At 36.8% G+C, this 20,547-nt stretch overlaps 2 protein-coding genes across 3 annotated transcripts in view; one reads left to right on the forward strand and one right to left on the reverse strand.

Annotated features, from left to right (window-relative positions):
* Window positions 1-20,547, forward strand: part of LOC114874308 (centrosomal protein of 290 kDa-like) — a 141,699-nt gene that overhangs the window by 16,364 nt on the left and 104,788 nt on the right. The window lies entirely within an intron of this gene.
* On the reverse strand, window positions 768-18,636 carry LOC114874311 (chorion peroxidase). The gene is made up of 17 exons (XM_046285238.1): window positions 18,612-18,636; window positions 14,318-14,518; window positions 8,624-8,703; window positions 8,313-8,406; window positions 7,748-7,939; window positions 7,474-7,670; window positions 6,287-6,539; window positions 4,976-5,121; window positions 4,078-4,319; window positions 3,791-3,923; window positions 3,577-3,704; window positions 3,391-3,500; window positions 2,965-3,057; window positions 2,381-2,550; window positions 2,148-2,256; window positions 1,825-1,915; window positions 768-1,766 (listed from the first exon to the last, which is right to left on the reverse strand). Exons 1-17 carry the CDS (start codon window positions 18,617-18,619, stop codon window positions 1,761-1,763), a joined length of 2,253 nt encoding a protein of 750 aa, XP_046141194.1. The 5' UTR covers window positions 18,620-18,636; the 3' UTR covers window positions 768-1,760.

The following is a 20,547-nucleotide window of genomic DNA, read 5'->3' on the forward strand; positions in this document are numbered from 1 at the left end:
TCAAATCTCGGTGCAATCGATGCTCCAACCAAGTCCGTTCCTCGTGCACTGAATTATTTTCTGAATCCCAGATACGAAGCAATGCCGTTAATGCTTTCATAGAAGAGTCGTAAAACCTGCTCCCTGTTGTATTGGTTCCGCACCCTTTCCGGTCGATTCGGCCGTCTCGGTACGTCAAGCAAGTGCTCCTCCACCAATCGCTATGGTACAATAGGTTTAACATTTGTATGGTGTCGGTGCGTATCGTATAATCCTTGACAAGGGACAATCTTTATTTTGGGCACTTTTCCAATCCTCTCTCTGCATTTTCTACTTTTTCTTTCGTTTTTTTTCCTGGGGGTGTTCGTCGAAGGAAAGGAGGAGGTAAGACTAGAGAACGAGCAGTGCTAGAAAACGTGCTACCCACCTCGTATCAACTATTGTGAATGAATGTTAGGCTGTAGTTATGTACATTGTGTTCGTGTGTGTTGTAATAAATTAAAAATCGAACGTAGACGGAAAGGGAGAATTTTGATTTCGAGGAAACAAGAGCGTGAAGATTTTTTGTTGAAAATTGTTGATTTGTTGATTTTTTCGTAACAAGCAGATTCGCTTTCATTTATCGCATACATGTATGGAAATCGTTGAAAGAATGGTACAAATCGGTTTAACCCTCTATAACTGAAATTTTCAATAAAAATTCTAAAATACTATATTTGTTTCATTATTTTATAATTTACAATGAAAAAGAAATTTTAGAGGGTTAACAAATTTTGGTAAGTGAGAAATTTACCAAATTTTCTTGATCAGTTAGAAAACTAGGCAAGATGATTCTCTATCGCGATATTAAGAGTATTCGACAGGTATTTGGACGTATTCAATTAACACGCGATACTCTACCGTCGTTACATTCGTATAGCTATTATTTCTATTATAGGTAACTCTACCCAGAACTAGCTAGAACGATGAAACTCGAATGAAAGTGTGTATCGTTTCTCGATCTGACGCATTTCGATTGCAATGTAACACGGGCACAATTGAACACGCTCTATTATTATATGAACTATCTACTCCCAAAGCAATCGGCCTGGAATCGTTCTATGTAAACTTCGCGTATTGCAGTTTAACATTACTGGCAAGTTTATCTAAACTTTCACGATCGTGTACTTTCAGGATGTTCTGTACAGAGTGTTACAGAAAATGAATTACAAGCTTTTATGAACGAAAAGAAAAAAAAATTTAATACGTTGATTCGTATTGCGATGGGTATCAATATTTTATATTAATTGGCTATGAACTTCAAAACTCTTTTCTGCAACACCTACGTACACTACAAACCGTAACATAGAATGGGTAAATCTTAAAAATAATTAATCGTATAAAAAAGTGGTAAAAAAAAATATTAAAAAAAAAAAATAAGAAGACTTACAAGAGAAAGAGAGACTACAAATGAAAGTTATAATTTATACTCAATCGTATATAAATTATAAATCTTGCTAAGGCAATAAGTTAAGTGTCTCTAAGAGGATAGAATTAATTAAAATGTCGCTCTAAGGGGTCTATTCGAGGCTAACTATACTCTGTACTCTGTATTACGTTCGTCTGCTTTGTGTCCCTAAATTGATTGAAAATTCATGGTGCAGACGGTCCTACAGTTTGCTATGCTACAGTACCGTAATGTGTCTCGAGTTAAGGGTGCCTAAGGGTGGTGCTTCTTGGCTCGTGACTGTTGGTTCACTACAGTGGTGGTGTTCGTCTAGGCGGTCACTACATTTTTTGTTTTACTTCTAAAAAACAGCCGTTTTACTTTCCGTAAGGTTGATACTGCTCCTCTAGATTACTCACGTATTGAGCGTGACTCGCAGTCGGATATTCCGCCCATTTGCTCAGGTCCATGCTTGGCAATACTCCGCTTCGACACGGGACTCGTGGATTTCTAAGAATCAAATTTTCTTTATCAATAAAATTACTCCAGATTTTTAAAAACATACATTTTTATTGTTGCTTATTCGAATCAATCATAAGGATCGCTTCAGAGGTTCTTATTTTTCAATAAAAATTTATCAAAATTAAAACTATCTTCTTCATGTTTTGAGCTTTTATTCGATATATCATAAGTGTTATTTTGTAATACCTTTATGTTATTAAATTTTAATATCAGAACTTACATCTCGTGGTCAGGTAACACCATGGGATAAATCTGTATGGTGTCTATCAGGTCGGTGTTGTCACAGATTACCCTGGCCAGCTTCACCTTTCGTATCTCGTTCAGTTGTTCTATAAAAGTGAAAGCGTACGAATTGAAAAGTTGCGTACCTGTCGTAGAACTCGGTTTATTAGTGTTCTATTCGTTCCGAGTCCTTGGCGAGTGTCGAATCGTACGATTCGAAAGGTTCCTTACCGAGAGTGAAGGACGATGGCTGGTTCGGCAGCTCGTACCAAAATCGATCACCTCGACGTGAATAGCTGAATTGCGTGGCAATTATACAGGCGAAGGTTGGACCGAGCATGCTACCCGGAAGCGGTCTTTCGGACACGCCACCGGACCAGAGGTCCACGTCAGCTGGATGCCTGGAAATCGATGGGATATCGTACCGTTATTTCCGGGAATTTGGCTGACGAAATCTCGAAACTATGCTGATACGTCATAGAAGTGATTTGAAATAGATTTCAGTCGAATTTAATACAAAAATTCAATTATATTCAATCAAAGGATTAGATATAGGTATTCATTAGAATATTAATTAACCCTCGAACAGTGGAGTTTGGGTCAACCGTAACTTACAAAATATATACAAGAATATTAATCTAAAGTAAAATGTATAATTTTTAAGGGAATGGTGTAAAATATAGAAAATAAAATGAGGGTCAGAATGCTGCATGGGTCATTGAATTCTATTTCATTTTTATTTTCTAAATTATAGATTATTTCAGAATTCCTTTGTTAATAAATTTAAGGGCATAATTTTGTTAATTACTACTCACTCAAAGATTGAACTGTATCTTTTGATAGTTTCATTTGGCATGGATCCATGTAAATCATCGAAGGTGTCTGCCCAGGGAAGGCCACAGAATTTTCTGTAGAACAAACAAATTCAATTGTTAATACATTTTTAATGCAAAAGATGGGCCAATGTTTAAGGAAATGAAGTTTTTATAGTCGTATGTAATTCTTGACAAAAAAAAGAACCAAAGGAGGAAATAATTCATCTTGGAAATATTGAAATTTCTTTATAAATATCGTTTTTAGAGTATTTTTAAGTAACCTTCGATTTTTTTCGGTGACATTTACGATGTTAAATCAAGTAGAAGTACCTGTGTCGTAAATGTAAAATCTGACATTTCGAAAACAGTTAATTTCCTGGTACGTTTCATTTCTTTGAAATAATAATTTAACTAATGTTTGCCAACCTGAACTCCATGTAGCTTGGAACACCAAATTCGCGGCCGCGTTGCATATTGAAGGAGACCAAGTCCAGTCCGAATTTCGCACCGGCTTTTTTGAACAGGTGATTCGTAACCTGTGGAATCGATACGCGTAAAGTACTCTCTGTTTCTTTCAATTTAATTCAAAAATCTCTCATGAACGCTTCGTACCTCTTGCGTGATAGAATCGTCCATAGCTTGAGCGACTTGATTCATCAGTCCCATAATGTATTCATCGAAAACACCAGCTCGATACAGGTCGAAGGGTCTTCTTATTAAATCAGACAGTCTTTTCGAAGCTTTAGAAAAAAGACAAACTTTAGTCACATGATCATAGAAGGATGTTGGATTGCAAGCAACTAATTACAGGATTCTTTTAATTTACCTATGAATTTGTGAGCTTTACTCCATCTTTCCACTGCTGTTGGTAGTAAAGAGTGGCCAAATCTGAACGCTGCAGCAGCAAAAGCATCGATCACTGCTGGATTCACACTTTCGTCGTAACCATCCCAGTATCCCTGTGTACACGATTGTTAACACTGAATACTTTTTCATTAAATTAAAAATCATTAAAACTTTGACTATAACATCGTGGGTGGGGGGTGAAGTTTGAATTTCCAAAAGAATCCATCGCTTATGGTGATAGGGCTGGCAAATTAAATATGATCTTACGTTTTTCTCCAGAAGAAGACCAAACTTCTCCATAACATCTTTTCCAAGCAAAATGGGCAGGAATTCATTGTAAGTGATGTGTTCAATTTGAGCAATCACTATTCGTCTAGATTCTTGATACAGAGTCTCGTCGTCCCAGTGTGGGTTAATTTGAATCAACGTTTTCGCGATCCTATTATGCTCACGTGCCATCAGTGTGTGCATACAAGTTAACACTAGCTGTTCGTTCACTCGAATTTCACCTGAAAACAAAATTTCATTCAGTTTTTTCTATTTATTTTATAGAGATTTGATTTTATTGATTTGATTTCTTCATTTTAAAGATAAAAATGAATTTAACGAGATATTGATATATAGTTTGATTTTATATCGATCAAGGAGAATTTAGAGGGGGCAGCGTTAGATTTCTCACGGATAAAACGCGACCAGACAAATTTGACGCAACAATCGCTCACGAACGAGCAGCTCTTTCTTTTCCCGATCATTGTATCAACTTTGCCAATGAAGTTGTCGACCTTGATTCTGGACCACTCCCTTTCTCGATTGCACATCAAGCTGTGAGCCGATAATCGACCGATCGAACGGCTATCAACGCTTTTCGATTTGACAGCAAAGGGTATGAGAATTTCGACGCTACTTTGCTGTGAACAATATGATAATACTATGATCGTTTTCACAAGTGACCTCGTTTCACTTGATAAATTGATTGGACCATTATTCAATCTATTTTTTTTGGCAATTTTAGTTAAATATATCATTTTTATATATTGGAAGAATAATTTTAAAAGATTAGCATAAAATTAAAAAAATGGAAACAGTGTGCAATATGTTCTCTTTCTGGTCCGCCGTCCGAGGGTTAACAAGTCTCTTAGCTTAATTTTCATTCCAAAAGACTCACCTGCTTCGAAACAGTACATGGATCGGTTCAAACGGGTGCATCCCTCGTCGGGGATGTCCAATTTGAGCGGGAGTAAATCCTTCAGCCCGTATTCCGAGAACACCGGGTTCATGCGTAACAAACCACCGTAACCGGTTCGAAGTTTCCTGAAACCAAGCGAAGAACAAAATGATGTTTGAATTCGGATCGGAGGCGTGTTGTGTCCGGAAATTTTGTCTCCTGGAACGCCTTATTCGACGCGGAGAAAGAGAACGCTGTGTTAAGCTCGATTGAGTAACCGTGGATCTCATAATGCGAGCAGACTAGAAAGTGCGAGGAACTGAACGTATGTACGGTACCCTGCGTTAGAAAATATAGAACAACGTAATGCTGATTTATTGTCCTCGCTGATGTAACGAACGGACGAACGGCTTTTAGTTGTTTCGAACACCGTGTTGCAAGTGGCTCGATTATCGAACATGTTATTTATTATTATCTACTTATTTTAGTTTGATAACTGGTCATTTTGTGACGAGCAATATGACAATTCTTTGTAACGAACATTGGCGTAAGTAGGATTTTTTCTTGGCTGGGCTAGGTTCTTTAGCTGTGTTAACAGTATTAAGGGTTTGGTACCTTGCATTTCGCGAAATTTTGGGGGAGAATGTGAGAATTTTGGAATTTGGAATTTTAGAATCTTAGAATCTTAGAATTTATATTCCTTAACTTATAGAATTTTAGAACCTTGAAATCTTAGAATTTTGGATCCTTAAATTTAAAAATTTTAGAACCTTAAACTCTTAAACTTTTAGATCTTTAATTTTTAGAATTTTTGAAGCTTAAAATCTTAGAATTCTGGTTCCTTAAATTTTAGAATTTTAGAACCTTAAACTCTTAAAATTTTGGATCCTTAATATTTAGAATTTTAGAACCTTGAAATCTTAGAATTTTGGATCCTTAAATTATAGAATTTTAGAACCTTAAAATCTTAGAATTTTGGATCCTTAAATTTAAAAATTTTAGAACCTTAAACTCTTAAACTTTTAGATCTTTAATTTTTAGAATTTTTGAAGCTTAAAATCTTAGAATTCTGGTTCCTTAAATTTTAGAATTTTAGAACCTTAAACACTTAAAATTTTAGATCCTTAATATTTAGAATTTTAGAATCTTAAAATCCCAGGATGGTGGAGGAACCAAACCCATTCTATCCCCTCTCTACTTACGCCAATGACAGCGTTAATCACAAGAAGATGGTAAAACGAGGACGAAGCCCAAGTAACGCCTGTTACTTTTACATTAAGAAACAGTTCGATCGAAGGAAAACCGTTTTACCTTGCGAATACTTCGTTAATTCCATAAACCGTATTCCCATCCAACACTCCTGTCAGAAGATTAAACGGCACGCGAGATCCAAGACGGCATCCAGGTCGAACGGCGGGAAACGCTCTAACAAAGTCCATGCATTTCACGCCGAACAGCCTGTAGAAGTAATCATCTTCCGGTATGAGGATCTCGTTGCAGTAAGGATTCTTCAGGTGCGGTGGTCGATGGCAACATTCCTCCGGGTCGTTTCGGTTCAGGGGATCTGCAAGAGTAGCTCATCGATCATACGATAGCACTGCTTACCAGCACCGCTTGATGTATCGTTATTTATTTTAATTCCGCAAGACTACCAACGGAGTTTTACTTTCCCTGTCTCGATACAGATACCTATCGTTTCCCGTACGATACGTGGGAAGATTTTCTTGCCGTGAGTGCATTGGCCAGAAGCGATAAACGATGCTGGGAATAATCTATTAATTTTTCTTTTAAATAGACTTTAGAACAGTCGAAACATTTCAAAAGCAAATAACTCGGGAACTTTTAAATATTCGTTTGTAAATCGAAAGAAACATGCTACATTTTTTAAGAGCTTCATTAAAATTAGACTTCTCTGTTCGTCAGAATCGTCCGGTTAATTACTTTATACGTGCTGCGCCGGTAATTACCAGGTTCCAGGACAAGAGCGCGGATTTTGGCGTGTATCGCACGGCCCGTGGAAACTTCACGGTAGTCACATGATCGGCCTACCGGTTATCTGTTCACCGATCGTTCGCTTTCTCTGGCAGTTACCCTAGTTTCGATAGACGGTAAATATCCGACGTAGAAGGGCTTGGGAGCTGTCTACTATACGTTTGCTATGTACGAACGTCCCCGAACGGGGTACGCTGATGTAATTTAACCGATACCAATTGCATAATTTGCTATTGACTGAAAATTAGAACTCGATTACTTTCCCTATCTCCATTTATTTTATGTATTTCTCGCCATCTTCTGATACATATAAAATTAATGGGGATAAATGTCTTCAAGGTTGAACATATTTTCTATCTACGACACCGTGGAATTATTGAAAAACGGTGAACATAATATAAATTTCAAGAGGGGTGGTTTACTCGCGAGACTTTCCAAATAATCAAATACCTTGGTACACAAATTATACTGTTATAGTTTAACAATTATCGTGTCTGGAATCATACCTAGAGGTGTTCCAGTCAACGTATAGTCGTGGTCCATAAACTGTCCCCAGGCGATCACCATAACAGTGCCGGCGTGATCGTGATAACCTTCGTCAGGGTGCATGGTGCGCGACACCACTCGTGATAATGGTAAATCATGGCCGGTTACCGATATCCTGGGCGCCGTTAAACCGTCTGAGAATCGTGGAGTCATAAGTCTATAAAAGAAACAAGAATTTATCAAAAAAGAAATTAGATTAAAATCCATTGTCTAACGTTGAGAGCGATGTTTCACCTTTGGAAGGGTGACAAAGTGGAACCCCATGTTGGATTTTGCAAATTCGTGCAGAGACCATCGTTTCTTCGGTATTTTCCAGCTCGGCACTCCACGTTGCTCAAAAAAGCTGGGCATATCTCTCGAATCAAGGTCTTCGATGTGTCGATTAGGGGTAGACTCTTCTCGATCTCGTCGACTGTTAAACCGTACCTGTGATGATTAGATTTAATTATCTGTTGAGAGTGATAAAATTTTTCTAACTGAGCTATGGGCCTTTAGGACCCTTCAAATTCTTCATTTCCCATATAGCTTTTAAACTGTTGTCCTAGCTTAGAATTTCAGATTCAGACAAAACTCTGCGTTTTCAGCAGGGCTTCTTATGGTGTCACCCGGGCAGACCGCGTTATAAAGTATCAGTGGAAATGGAATTAACAGAGTGTGTAAAACGCCTAATTAACCGATCCCAATTTAACGAAACATCCTCAGGCCTAACTTTCTAACGATCATCAAATGAAACTAGTGCTCCGATTACTGTAGTTTCCTTCTAATTGAATGGTAAATTAAAAGCGAAAGGGGTTCTTACGTTTGCGCGAGGTTCGATGTGATGTCCAGGAGGAGTTCGCCGACCGTGGCCAGGTCTTCTGGCCGCCATGTCTTGCCTTTCGGTTGCGCCACATCTGCATGAATCGACGAAACGTGTGGGTGAACATGGTGAACGCGAGCATCGGCCAAACAAAAGAGCAGCTTGTAGCCGAGGATATGTATGAGTATGTAATCGTTAGAAACGTGAGATCGCGAACAGAGAGTTTAGCGACATATATTTGATCATCGAGCTACGTGTTACTTTGTAATTAGCATTTCTTTTTGCTTTCATTGTAATAAAGAGCCACTCACTGATGCGTTTTCTAGCTTCCACGTAGGCGCGATTCACAGCATCGTAGGTGATGCACGACTGCGATGCTGTTGCTGGTGTGCTGAAACACGAAATAAATGAATATAAGGATAGATTGAAATATATTCGATTGGGTAATAAGTTTCTTTCGACCGCGACAAGTGTTTTCTCAAACCAAAAATGAATTTCAAAATTCTTTTCTTTTTGCAATGAGTAAGGGATGGGAAACCGACGTCGTTCCCGTCAGCATTTCCCTCCCTGTCACTGTTTCTGTGAGCTCGTGGCCCACTTACTAGCTAAAAAATAAAGATAACAATTGATGTTACCGGAATATTAAATTAGAAACGAATGGAGAGAAAAAAAGGAAACAAATACATAAAGGTATCCCAAAATTCTTCTTGTGTTATATAATATTAATTAACCCTTGGATGGCGGACCATGAAGAGAAGCCCCAAAACGTCGGACCCTGGAGAGAGCTTTAATTTTATTTTATTTTATTAAATTTTTTAAATTTTACATTGTTTCTTTAAAAATTATTATATATTTAACTTTAGGTTAGTATACTTTTACATATTTTTTAAAGTTTTGGTCTCGATTGACCTAGACTCTGCTGTTCAAGAGTAAAGCTTAAAATCTGAAGAAAATTATAACGTAAGGGTTTCATTGATATTTTTAACATAAAATGGTTGATCCCTTGTGAAAGACACATCTTTACAGGCTAAATTGCGCAGTTTTCCGTTGCGTGTAGATTATTTACAGTCTTTATTCGCTGTCTCTCTTTCTCTTCATCTTTCCAAGCCTCTCGTTGTTCCTTTTTCGAGTCAATTACCTAACGTTCCAGCCTAGTTTCATGAGAAGTTAAAGTACGAAAGGCACGCATTTACTCGTCTCTGTGCTCGAGGATATTCTGTATCAAGGTAATCCGAAACTAGTATGCAAACCGTGAGTCCATGCGAATTGACATATCCTGTTTCTTGTAAAGAAACATACTGGCATTGACGTGCCACTCGTGGATTTTACCTTCAACGCATGACCCCGGCGGTTTCTTCTGGGTTCCTTTTGCTTTTCGTATCAATCGTACAAGATTCAATTTCTCTTTTGATCATCGGTCATTGAGATAGTTGACATTTTATTTCAGACTTTTAATTAGCTTCATTTCCTAACGAACAGTTGATCTCGTGTTCTGTGGATCAATCAAACGTTGAAGTTGATCAACATTCTTCCAACCTACACGGTGTTCGTAAATTGTATCTCGAAATCCTCTGAGCGGTATTTTCTCACAAATTATCCTGTCGCAATCGTTATTAAATAGAGTAATGGGTGCACGCTGAAAGTATTCGCGAGAATGCACTTGAGGGCCGTTCTGCGTTTAATTGTAACAAAGTGCATTCTCGCGCAATTTCGTGTCATAACTGCTGCTCTAACGAGCTACGTGCGGTTGTGTTTAATAAATTATTATGTCAATTCTCTGGTAAATTGGAGGTGGTGAGGTTGAAATTCTCGTTTCAGTTTATTGAAATAGAATATTGGAAAAACATGATTCATTCGTTAACTAATTAATGAAATTAATTTGGTGATAGCAATAATTTTTATTCTGAAATTTGCATAGACCCAAAAAGTTTCGTAAATTCTTTCCCAAGTAATTTAATTTTTTCGAATATATTTTTTTACAACGATCACTGTTAAGAACCGGATACGTAGTTGGGTTAAAGACAATTTCTCTGTATACACATTTGGTTTGGCTATGAGGACCCATAAAAGGAGAAGTCACGCTTGAAACACGTTTCTGCCTTTGATGGTTTACATGAGCTACATTTTGTACATTCAACGTAACGAAATTGGTCGAGAGCAGTTTTTTTAAATTGGGTAGAAAGTACTTTTAGATGTGATTTAACAAAGACGTTTTAGCCACGTGTACGTTACATAAACGAGGAAAAATTCTACCACATCGAACTCAAGATTGTCAGTCATTCTCTGATACCAATAATATAATTCGGGTATACTTCCGAAAGGCCCCATCACCCCAGGACAAACTTCGGATTTATAGTAATTGAGGGACGAGAAATCGAATTAGACCATTTTCAAAAATGGCAAATAAATCGTTCTCGAGATATACAGGGTATTCTAAAAGTGCGAAAACCCCCTATTACTTCGATAAGAACGCATTTTTACGGAAAATGACTAACCTAACCTAGGTTAGGGTTAGGGTTAGGGTTAGTCATAACCTAACCTAGGTTAGGGTTAGGGTTAGGGTTAGTCATAACCTAACCTAGGTTAGGGTTAGGGTTAGGGTTAGCCATAACCTAACCTAGGTTAGGGTTAGGGTTAGGGTTAGTCATTTTCCGTAAAAATGCGTTCTTATCGTGGTAATAGGGGGTTTCCGCATTTTTAGAATACCCTGTATATCTCGAGAACGGTTTATTTGCCAGTTCTGAAAATGGTCTAATTCGATTTCTCGTCCCTCAATTACTATAAATCCGAAGTTTGGTTGTCCTGGGGTGATGGGGCCTTTTGGAAGTTTCCCCTATAATTCAATGATTATTAGTAAATTTAATTTGTTATATAAGCACCAAAGGCTTAGTTAATTATATTAAAAAATATGATATTTAATTTTGAGCAATATTCAATAATTTTCGTACTTAAATATTAATTATAAATGATAACTGTGTAAGCCTCTGTTTCAAGAGGCTTCGAGGGTAAACATTAGCGAGCTACGTTCAAGCGTATACAATCGTCTGTTGACCTCTTCCGACATAGAAGTTCGGAATCTTCGAAGGACAATGTCGAGACCGATCAGTTGCTTGTTATTCGTGACACGGTGAAGACGTTCCCGAATAACGTCTCGGGTTATTATTTTACATCGGTTTTGCGCAGAATAAGTGCATACGAAGTGCATACAGGGTGCAACCGGAAGCATTGGGTGCTGCGGTCTCGAGATCCAGCTACGATATCCGGTACTCGGTGAGTCTGATATAAATCTTGAATAAAGTTTTCGAAAACGATCCTTTTACATATGTTCTCGCCGTAACATTCCGATCGAAAGTACTTCCTCTCACTACCGTACCCTTCAATTATGTCCTACATTGAAACTAATCGGCACGAATCGTATTTATAGTATGCAAGTTGAAAAGTTATACCACCTTAAGGTATACACACTTAAGAAAACTAGGAACACGATCTGTGTATTAGTTGCACAACCTATAGATTTCTCATTCCATTCAGTATCAGCTGACAGAGTATCGATATACAAGGCTGAATAATAGTAACGGTAGTATCGATAACTGTAAAGATAGTTTTTCTTTCTATGGACTTAAATTATCACAGCTTTTCTGTCACCTTTTTGTACCAGACTGATTTCACCGCGTTTATTATTACTAATTTTTCGATTAATTTGATTATAAATTAATTCACTGATCGTGCTATCCTCAATTGTATTGTTAGCAGAATAAATTTTCTCTTCATTCTCCATCGATTTCGACTGTAAATAAATTAATAAATCCACTGTGCAATTGATCGCGATCATTCTACCGTGAATAAAAAATTCTGAATTGGAATTCTTTGCGTCGGTCCGTTGCTCCACCAGCAGTCTTATCGTGCAAAAATATTGTAACCACATAAATGCACGTTGATCTAGCTTTCACTGGGGCTAGCAAATGTAACCCTCATTTTATCTCATTAGTATTTTGCTAATTGTCAGGTTTAAATCACCGTTGCTTCTTCAAGCTCTAGGTACTTGTAATCGCAGAAGACCAATCAATTATAGTTATAGCACTGAGCAGCAAATCTCTCATAATTTGCTATAATAGGATCGAGGCTAATCGCGAGCAATTTTCTGATTATCCTTGCTAAGTCTTCCGAGGTTCGAGATTCACGACGATGTGTTTTATTAGCAGCAAAGGGATCATGATGAACCGTGACAGATTTTTCGCGATTAAAAAATTCAATCGCTAAGTGATGAATCAGAACACTTGAGTAATTTGAAGCTCATAATTGCAGCGGCACGATGCAACCGCAATTGTGGCTCGTTAAAACCGACAGAATTTCGTGATCACTTTGGGGTGGTATTAATAAATTAATTTCACAGGTGTTTTACAAATTTGCGAACGGTCCTTGGTTCATTTATCATTTTAGTCGATGGGTAATTAATTCTTTTCTGCCTTCTCGTTGAATTTTCCATCCCTGCTCGTTACGTCATTCCCGTTTCATTACCATGCATTTTTTATTTAATTAGTAATCGACGGTGGTTATGAATTTTAAGTAATTTTAGTATTTTTCTTTTATTTCTTTTTCAATCAGAAATTCAATTAGAAACTTGATTGTTTTCAATTGTTAGCAGAAAATTCCAGATATTTTTTATTTAACTCATTGATTTTATCAGACGAAAACTTTCGAATTCATTCGTCAAAATCACCTTTTTTATCCTCGCATCTTTGAGAATCTATATCGCATAACCCCACTCGTGTAAAACGAGGAGTTATTAATGAAGACAATCACATTAGTCTTTTCTCATTATGATTTCCTTGATCTTTCTTTGCCTATTAGTAGAACTAGGCTCGTCGACCCCGGTGTAAACGTCCTTTGTATTCTAATTACGAGCAATGTAACTTTGAAATCAACTTGATCAAGACCTGCTCCCTTGTTATCGGCTTATTAATAATTCATCGCTTCCTTTCTCGACGGTAATACACTCTGTCAGGAAATACAGACTAGATTCGATAAAAACAATATTACTCTCATCGTTAACATCTCTGTCTCATTCAAGATATATTGAAACTCTAATTACCAAGAAGAGGAATAATTCATTTTCAAATTTCAAGCTTTCTATTTTCTATCTTGTCAATAACACTGCCATTTAAAATAATACTTTTCAATTGATTTCAAATCGATATCCCTACTTTCCATAATCACACGTGAAACGATATCGACTGGGAATATTGAAAGTGTAATTTCATCTAAAATCAACGATTTGCTCGTTGAGCAGATCCTGCAGGAATAAAGGTTAGATGGATAGTGAAAGTCCTGGCTAATATTACTTCGGATCGCTGTTCCTGCTTTCTCCGGACCTCGAAAATCTTACACTAGCACTGCTCTCACGATGATTACATAAAATTGCTGCTTGATTCGGTTCACTTCGAGTTAACGTAAAACCATCTCCCGAAAGATGTAATTATAAGTTGCACGTGGCCGTTTTAATGGAACACCTCGTGATCGAGGTGAAAGATCGCTACGAGGAAATATCGCGAAACACGGGCTTCAACTGGACGATCGTTTGATTCTACTCTCGGCAAATTAGAGGATTTAATAACGGTTGCTAATTAAGATTTTAAACATGGTGTACAGGTGATTCTATGATATACAATGATATTAAAAAAAGGGTTAAGCTTCTTCCTAATTAAAAATTGTAATTACTTTTCATAATTAAACTGAATTCTAAGCATAGAATTTTAAAAAAATAATTATTTCTCAAATTCAATCATTCTTCTTATTTCATTATCGACACGATAGAAGCAATTAAATCTCCAAATACAGAATGCAATGCAGTCGGCGTGTAATTGTAATAAATGTCGTAACGAAGGTGTCGCAACAGGCTAATACAGATATATAGTTTGATTCCGCTGAAAAAGAATCCTCGCCCGAGGGCAGTTCGCTTTAGTTGCGTCAAACAAGCCCGTTCAGGGAGTAATTCGTTCACTTACAAGGATCCACGGAGCAAATTGTACGTGTAATCGAAGACGTTTGTTCTTCCTGGACGGTTTAAGATCAAGGCACAATCATCGCCGTTTGCATAAACCTCGGCGGGTTGATATTGCAGTCCGCTGCAGCTGTGCTCGTTACTCCAGGTCGCTAGTAGCAGCAGGAGCCCGATTATCGCGGATCGTATCCGCCTTATCACGGATCTGTAACATTATAGACACAGCGGTGATTATCATTTTTCTGGCGTTAGGATACGTTATTGCTCGAAAATATTTTTATCCATTTAACCCTGTACAGTGTTATCTATTTTCAAATAGAAAAAGAGAAATTGTAATTCTTAGGCGACCACTGCCGAGGGCAAGTATTATACCCTAAGGCCTAGTTTACATTGCTAGAATAGCTAGTGCTAATATCTCGAGGGGAGAAAGGTAACTTTCTTCCTATCTCGCTCTACCATTGTGAACTAGATCTACAAGTGAGATAGGAACACTATGCTATGTGAGAAATAAAAGAAAAGTATGATTAATTTTCACGTGTCAATTCGAAAAAGAATGAATCATTAATTAATCAATGCAACTTTATAATAAGACAAACGACTTCCTATATTTTCACACCTTTATGTAATCAGAAGCATTGACAAATACGGCGAAAAGAAAATATTTTTAATGATTAATTTATCGCGATTGGATCTGCATTATTCAATTACCATGGAAAAAAATTCATTATCGTGCGCGGTGGTGTGGTAACCCCTTGTACAAACAATTTATATAATTGTAATTGGTTACATAATTTGGAAACGAATGAAATGTAATAAAAATGATGAAATTCCATGATTTTTCGAAAGAATCGAGGATGCGTCAGAATTCAAGGTATCATTTTACAAATGCAGAAGCGAAAGCATCAAGATCGTGCCCACCTTGGATTTTATCGTAACAAGCGTGCTTATTTTTCGACGATGCACTAACACGAGCAAGCAATCAAGTTGCAAAACGAGAATACCTTGTTTTAATATCTTTTATCTGAGTTGCAACCGACAATTGTTCGAAAGATGAGCGATGCAATTTTAAACAGACTTCGCGTTGCCTTTTGTTTGCACTGATGGTCAGCAATTTTGTTGAAGAATTAACTGATTCATGTAAATTTTTTTATTTTTACAAAATGTAGAAATACCAAATCTAATTCGAACTTTGACAAAAACAAAATTCCTTTAACAAAGATGGAATTCACTTTTATTAAACAGATTATACATTAAGAATTCCGATTTTTCCACATTTTTACTTCATTAACGAATGATCTAACTTGTCTGTATTTCCAATAAAGTATTTACTTGAGAATCGGAATTCAAGTAGGCATCGAGAGTTTGTGAAATTCTAATTTATTTTCATCGTATCCTTAAGATTTATGACGTTTCGATGGATTTCACGAGGAATTCCTTAAATTTTATACAGTTAGAGTCCTTGATTGAAGGCAATTGGTTAATAGACCTTATGAAATTGAATGTATTGCAACCGGTTTATTGGCACGTTTCATTCGTGAACGGAGTGCAAAGAACGCAAGGTGAATAAGAAGAAATAGAAATAAAATCGAATCGAATATTCCACCATTTCTTATGTAATTGACACAAGAATTGTTCAATGTTTTTGTAAGTATTCCTGCATGGTTAAAGAAATATCTTCGGATTCGAAGATTATTCGAATAAAAAGGCGAAACGATTCAAACTTCTAATTAAAAATAACATTATTCAAATTCATAAGCATTGAAATCTAAATTGCAACACTGAAAATTTTTGGAAGATGCAATAAGATAAAAATATAAAAATTGAGGTTTCAAAAAACTTAGTCGATATATCGAAATTTTGAAGGAAAAGCGAGAGAATTCGAATTCCAAGCAAATCGAAACCAAAACAATGCGACGATACTTTAAGCTATTTTATTTTTATCGTTATGATTATTGATAGGTTGGTAGAAATATTGTTTTCCAGCATAGAACTCTAATTCCGTGGACGAAAAAATTCACTCGACTTTAATGGAACTAATTTTTCTTAACGCAAAAACAACTTTCACTTTTATGCAAATCTTTTGCGAACAGAGACCCAAACGCTTTTATTCCCCGAGGAAATCGTTCATAGAAACATAGATTCAACGAAAAACAACGCATATTTGTAATAATAAAAATAATATTATTTTTTGAAAAATAATAGGAAGATCAATCCTTGCAGGGTGGATGCAAAGTCAGTCTGTGATCCACTTGGGGGTTAATCGTGGCTCAGGCGATTAAAATTAAAATTTCCACTGCCCAAGGGTTAATTATAGATTAATTACAATTATACTATATTTATTATACTTATGTCTCGCCTTTTAAATAATTTTTTTTTTAATTAAACCAAAAGGGTAACTTTTTTCCTGTTTAATTAAAACCGTGCTCTCGATGAACTCGCACCAGTGTTGATTATTTTTTAAAGCTCAAGATCGTTTCGTTGTTTCTTCGATTTGTTTTGTATAAAGGAACATGGCCACTTTATCCGGACGAATTACGCGAATTGGCCCAGTATTCTAACCGCGTAACGACGTGAAATCGGATCGAGGAACGCAAGAAATCGAGCGGCAGCGTTCGAAGTCAGCGAAAGCTGAAAACTCAAAAAGAAGTTTCGCTTGGAGGAAATAAAGAAAAAAATGTAGGAAACCACAGAGGCATTCGAAGCGAACCGATAGACGTACCTAACTTATTCACGTCCTTGCTTATCAAATGGTATCAAGATCTACTTGGAACACTTTACGCTCGGTGGATTAGACAATTACATAATCAAGGGTATTCTATTTGTTTTCCCTTTGTGTGCGCGTGTGTTAATAAGCAAAACTAATTAGTTGAACAGAGAGAGCATGTCATTTATTGAATTCTGAGAAATGTTATTTGTTAGAGAATTAATCCTTTCGCCGCGAGAGAGTTCGATGCAAAACATACATTCTTTGATAAATAGTGTAACAATTAAACGATTACGTATTAGTGAAATTAATTTGACGATTAGAGGCGCCTATAGCACAGGGCAAGCGATTTTTTCCAACATCTATAGGCACCAGTAACAGTGAAAGAGTTAAATTGAAAATTAGAAAAATTAAAGAAAAGCACTTTAATAATCCCTGTGATTTAAAATAGAAAAATGTAAAATTTCTTAATTTTCAGTAATTTCAGTAATTTCACTGCTATTCGACATTCCTGCAATAACTAGGAAACGTAAGCCTCAATTTTCTATAATCAAATCATAATTGGTAATATTCGGCCGAGTTGATTGAAGGGTGATAAGATTTTCAAATCAGGTGGTGTAAGCGCGATCGAGATAAGAACCGGCGAGTTCTCGATCGGAATAAAGATCGTGGATCACTTTCTCATTGCGTATACCGCGGATTCTCCTTTCACTTTCCTCGTTACTTGATACAATCCGTCTGATAGATCCGATTTTACATGCTTTCCATTTGTAACACACTCTCCGTGTCAACGATCAGGTTTACGAGAGAAGCTTACTACTTATGCTACTATAACTATAGTAAAAGTAATAGATATTTTTCTACGAAATTGATATTTTATTTGTTCTGATCTTCGTTTTAATTAGAATGTTTTGGAATAATTAACACGTCCGCTACCAGCGTCTTCGATTTGAATTTTTCTTTTATATGCTTTAAAAGAGAGGAAAATTAAATTAAAGTATTATATAATATAAAAATAGATAAGAGAAATAGGCGACTGGGGTAAGATTAGAATAACCCTCGGACGGCGGACCATGGAGAGAGACACAATCTTAATAACCCCAGGAGACATCATGCAACGTGCATGGTCTTAAAATATATTATTTAATTAAAAAAGAAAATGTTCTATGAATTTCAATACCACTGGTAGCGAACGTGCCAAGGATTCAGTCTGTTCTTTCTTTCTGGTAATATACAGGAGAAACAATCGTGGAACAAAGAGTAGGTATGATCTTTTAAAGTAATAGAGGCATTAGGGTCAGACTTACAACGAAATTCTTAAGTGCTGTAATAGTTACGTTAGATGGTGTACTTTTTTGCGATCATTGTGTAACGAATCGTTTTAAACGTGCCTCTACTAAAATACCTTTTATTGCTGGTGAACACGTTTAGTGCCACGTGGGTCATTGGTACCTTAGCATTACAGTTAAACAAGAAAAAATCTAAATCCACTTTAGAAATGGTAGAAAATTGATAAGATTCAAACGAGAATGAATTCCAAGTCAAATTTCACCCATCCGACGATTCGAGGGTTGAAAGAGTATCCGTAACTCACCCGTACATTCTTCCTCCACGTGCTCCACGTTGATAAACCTTCTTAGTTGAACCCGAACGGAAATCGTGGCAGGGATCGTCGCTCGATCGTAGATACCAAGGAACAGGAATCACACTTCCGGCACACTTTCTTTCGCGTCACGATCCTCGAACGAACGAAATTTAAAGAAAAATTTCTGATAAAATAAACAACAACCGAAAAAAAAAAATGAAACTCGTTTAATAAATCAACTTCAGTGACGAGAGTCTGATCCGATCCACCACTGTGTTCGACGAAGTTTTTCGTGTAATAGTCGGCCAGTTCTACTGACTATCCAAGTGCAGTCAGTGACCACTGGTTGATGTCGAGTGATTGTTGGTTAGAGACTTACTGACCGAGTGTCTGATATAATGCTTGGTAGCCTGGCTGGTGTCCTGTCGTTGTACCGTGTATAGTTCTTTATCGTATACGTAGGGTCCACACGGTGGTGGTGATGGTGATGGTGGTGGAAAGCTCCCCAAAAGCACTGTTTAACGTTGAAGGGTGGGGGGAGGGGAACGGTAAGTTAACCATACTTCGTGGGTAACAACCTCCAGGTGAGAGAGAACACGACGGAACGGTTAACTGGCAAACACGTGGAAAAGGGAGAAGAAGAAGAAGAAGGGAGAGGAGGCGTAGACTGGCATCCACGTTTGACTTTCCTTTCTCTAAACGAGCCGCCGGCTGCTGCCCTCGATTCGAGACATCGATTGTGTCTCCGACTGCTCCGAAATAAGTGACGTCGACTGAGTAACCACCCGATCCTGGTCAAATCGTTTGAGATATGCGCTCTGGTACCACTTTCTTTTATTTTCGCCTGACCCTGCCAGTTGATTTTTATTCTGGTCGTCGGTTCTGGGCGTTGAGCGAAGATGAGGGGGCGAAGGAAGTTTAGGAGGGTGAAATAGCGTAGGACGATAGTTTCTTGGGAAGAACAGATCATTTTTAAGGGTGAAATAGGAGTATTTTTTTTTAAACCGGGTTATTATGAATTTAATTAGATGAAATATTCAGGGGGTGGAAGTGCTAGGGTAGTTTTGATTACTATTAGAATTATGCTAAAAATAGAAAATTGCAAATTGAAATATTTTTTGTTGAAAAATTAATTTTTTATTGTTTTAATAGCGTGCTTTGTTAAATATGGCTATTAGATCAAATATTCAGGAGGTGGATGCGCCAAGGTAGTTTTGATTACTATTAGAATTATGCTAAAAATAGAAAATTGCAAATTGAAATATTTTTTGTTGAAAAATTAATTTTTTATTGTTTTAATAGCGTGCTTTGTTAAATATGGCTATTAGATCAAATATTCAGGAGGTGGATGCGCCAAGGTAGTTTTGATTACTATTAGAATTATGTTAAAAATAGAAAATTGCAAATTGAAATATTTTCTGTTGAAAAATTAATTTTGTATAGTTTTAATAGCGTGTTCTGTTAAACATGGCCATTTCTACCGTGGCGGTGAACGTATTATTAACACTTCCGTTGCAAGCGACATAGATCCGCCTACGACGGATATTAATATCATTATTAATAGCGATTAGATATACATGAAGTAAATTGGAGGGGTGATTTCTTCTAAGTCTTTCAATCGTCATCGAACAATATTTATAGTTAGGTACTCAATTATTATTTTCATAAGAGATTAGCTACTGAGACACATTCAAATACCTTTTATCGAAATTTCCCTGAAGAAATCCATTCATTTTTCATATCGTACATCTCTGATAAATTTGACGTGTATCGTGTGCTACAAGTAACCGCGTGAAATTTGATCTCCTCCGAAAAGGAAAAAAAAATTCAATTTAATGCATCGAAAAGGAGGTACAAGAAGGGGCAGGTCATGAAGTCCTTTTACGAGTGAATTGCGCGATATTAAAAGGACATTCGATTTTCGTTACATAAGTCATGCGTACCG

This window comes from Osmia bicornis, chromosome 3 (genome assembly GCF_907164935.1).
Source record: "Osmia bicornis bicornis chromosome 3, iOsmBic2.1, whole genome shotgun sequence".
Taxonomy (NCBI): Eukaryota; Metazoa; Arthropoda; class Insecta; order Hymenoptera; family Megachilidae; genus Osmia; species Osmia bicornis.

Coding starts and splice junctions, on each gene's coding strand:
- LOC114874311 (XM_046285238.1), bottom strand. Junction 8,704..14,317: donor AATTTGCTCCGTGGATCCTT/GTAAGTGAACGA, acceptor TTCGTGTTTCAG/CACACCAGCAACAGCATCGC. Junction 5,122..6,286: donor ATTAACGAAGTATTCGCAAG/GTAAAACGGTTT, acceptor GCTTGGTTTCAG/GAAACTTCGAACCGGTTACG.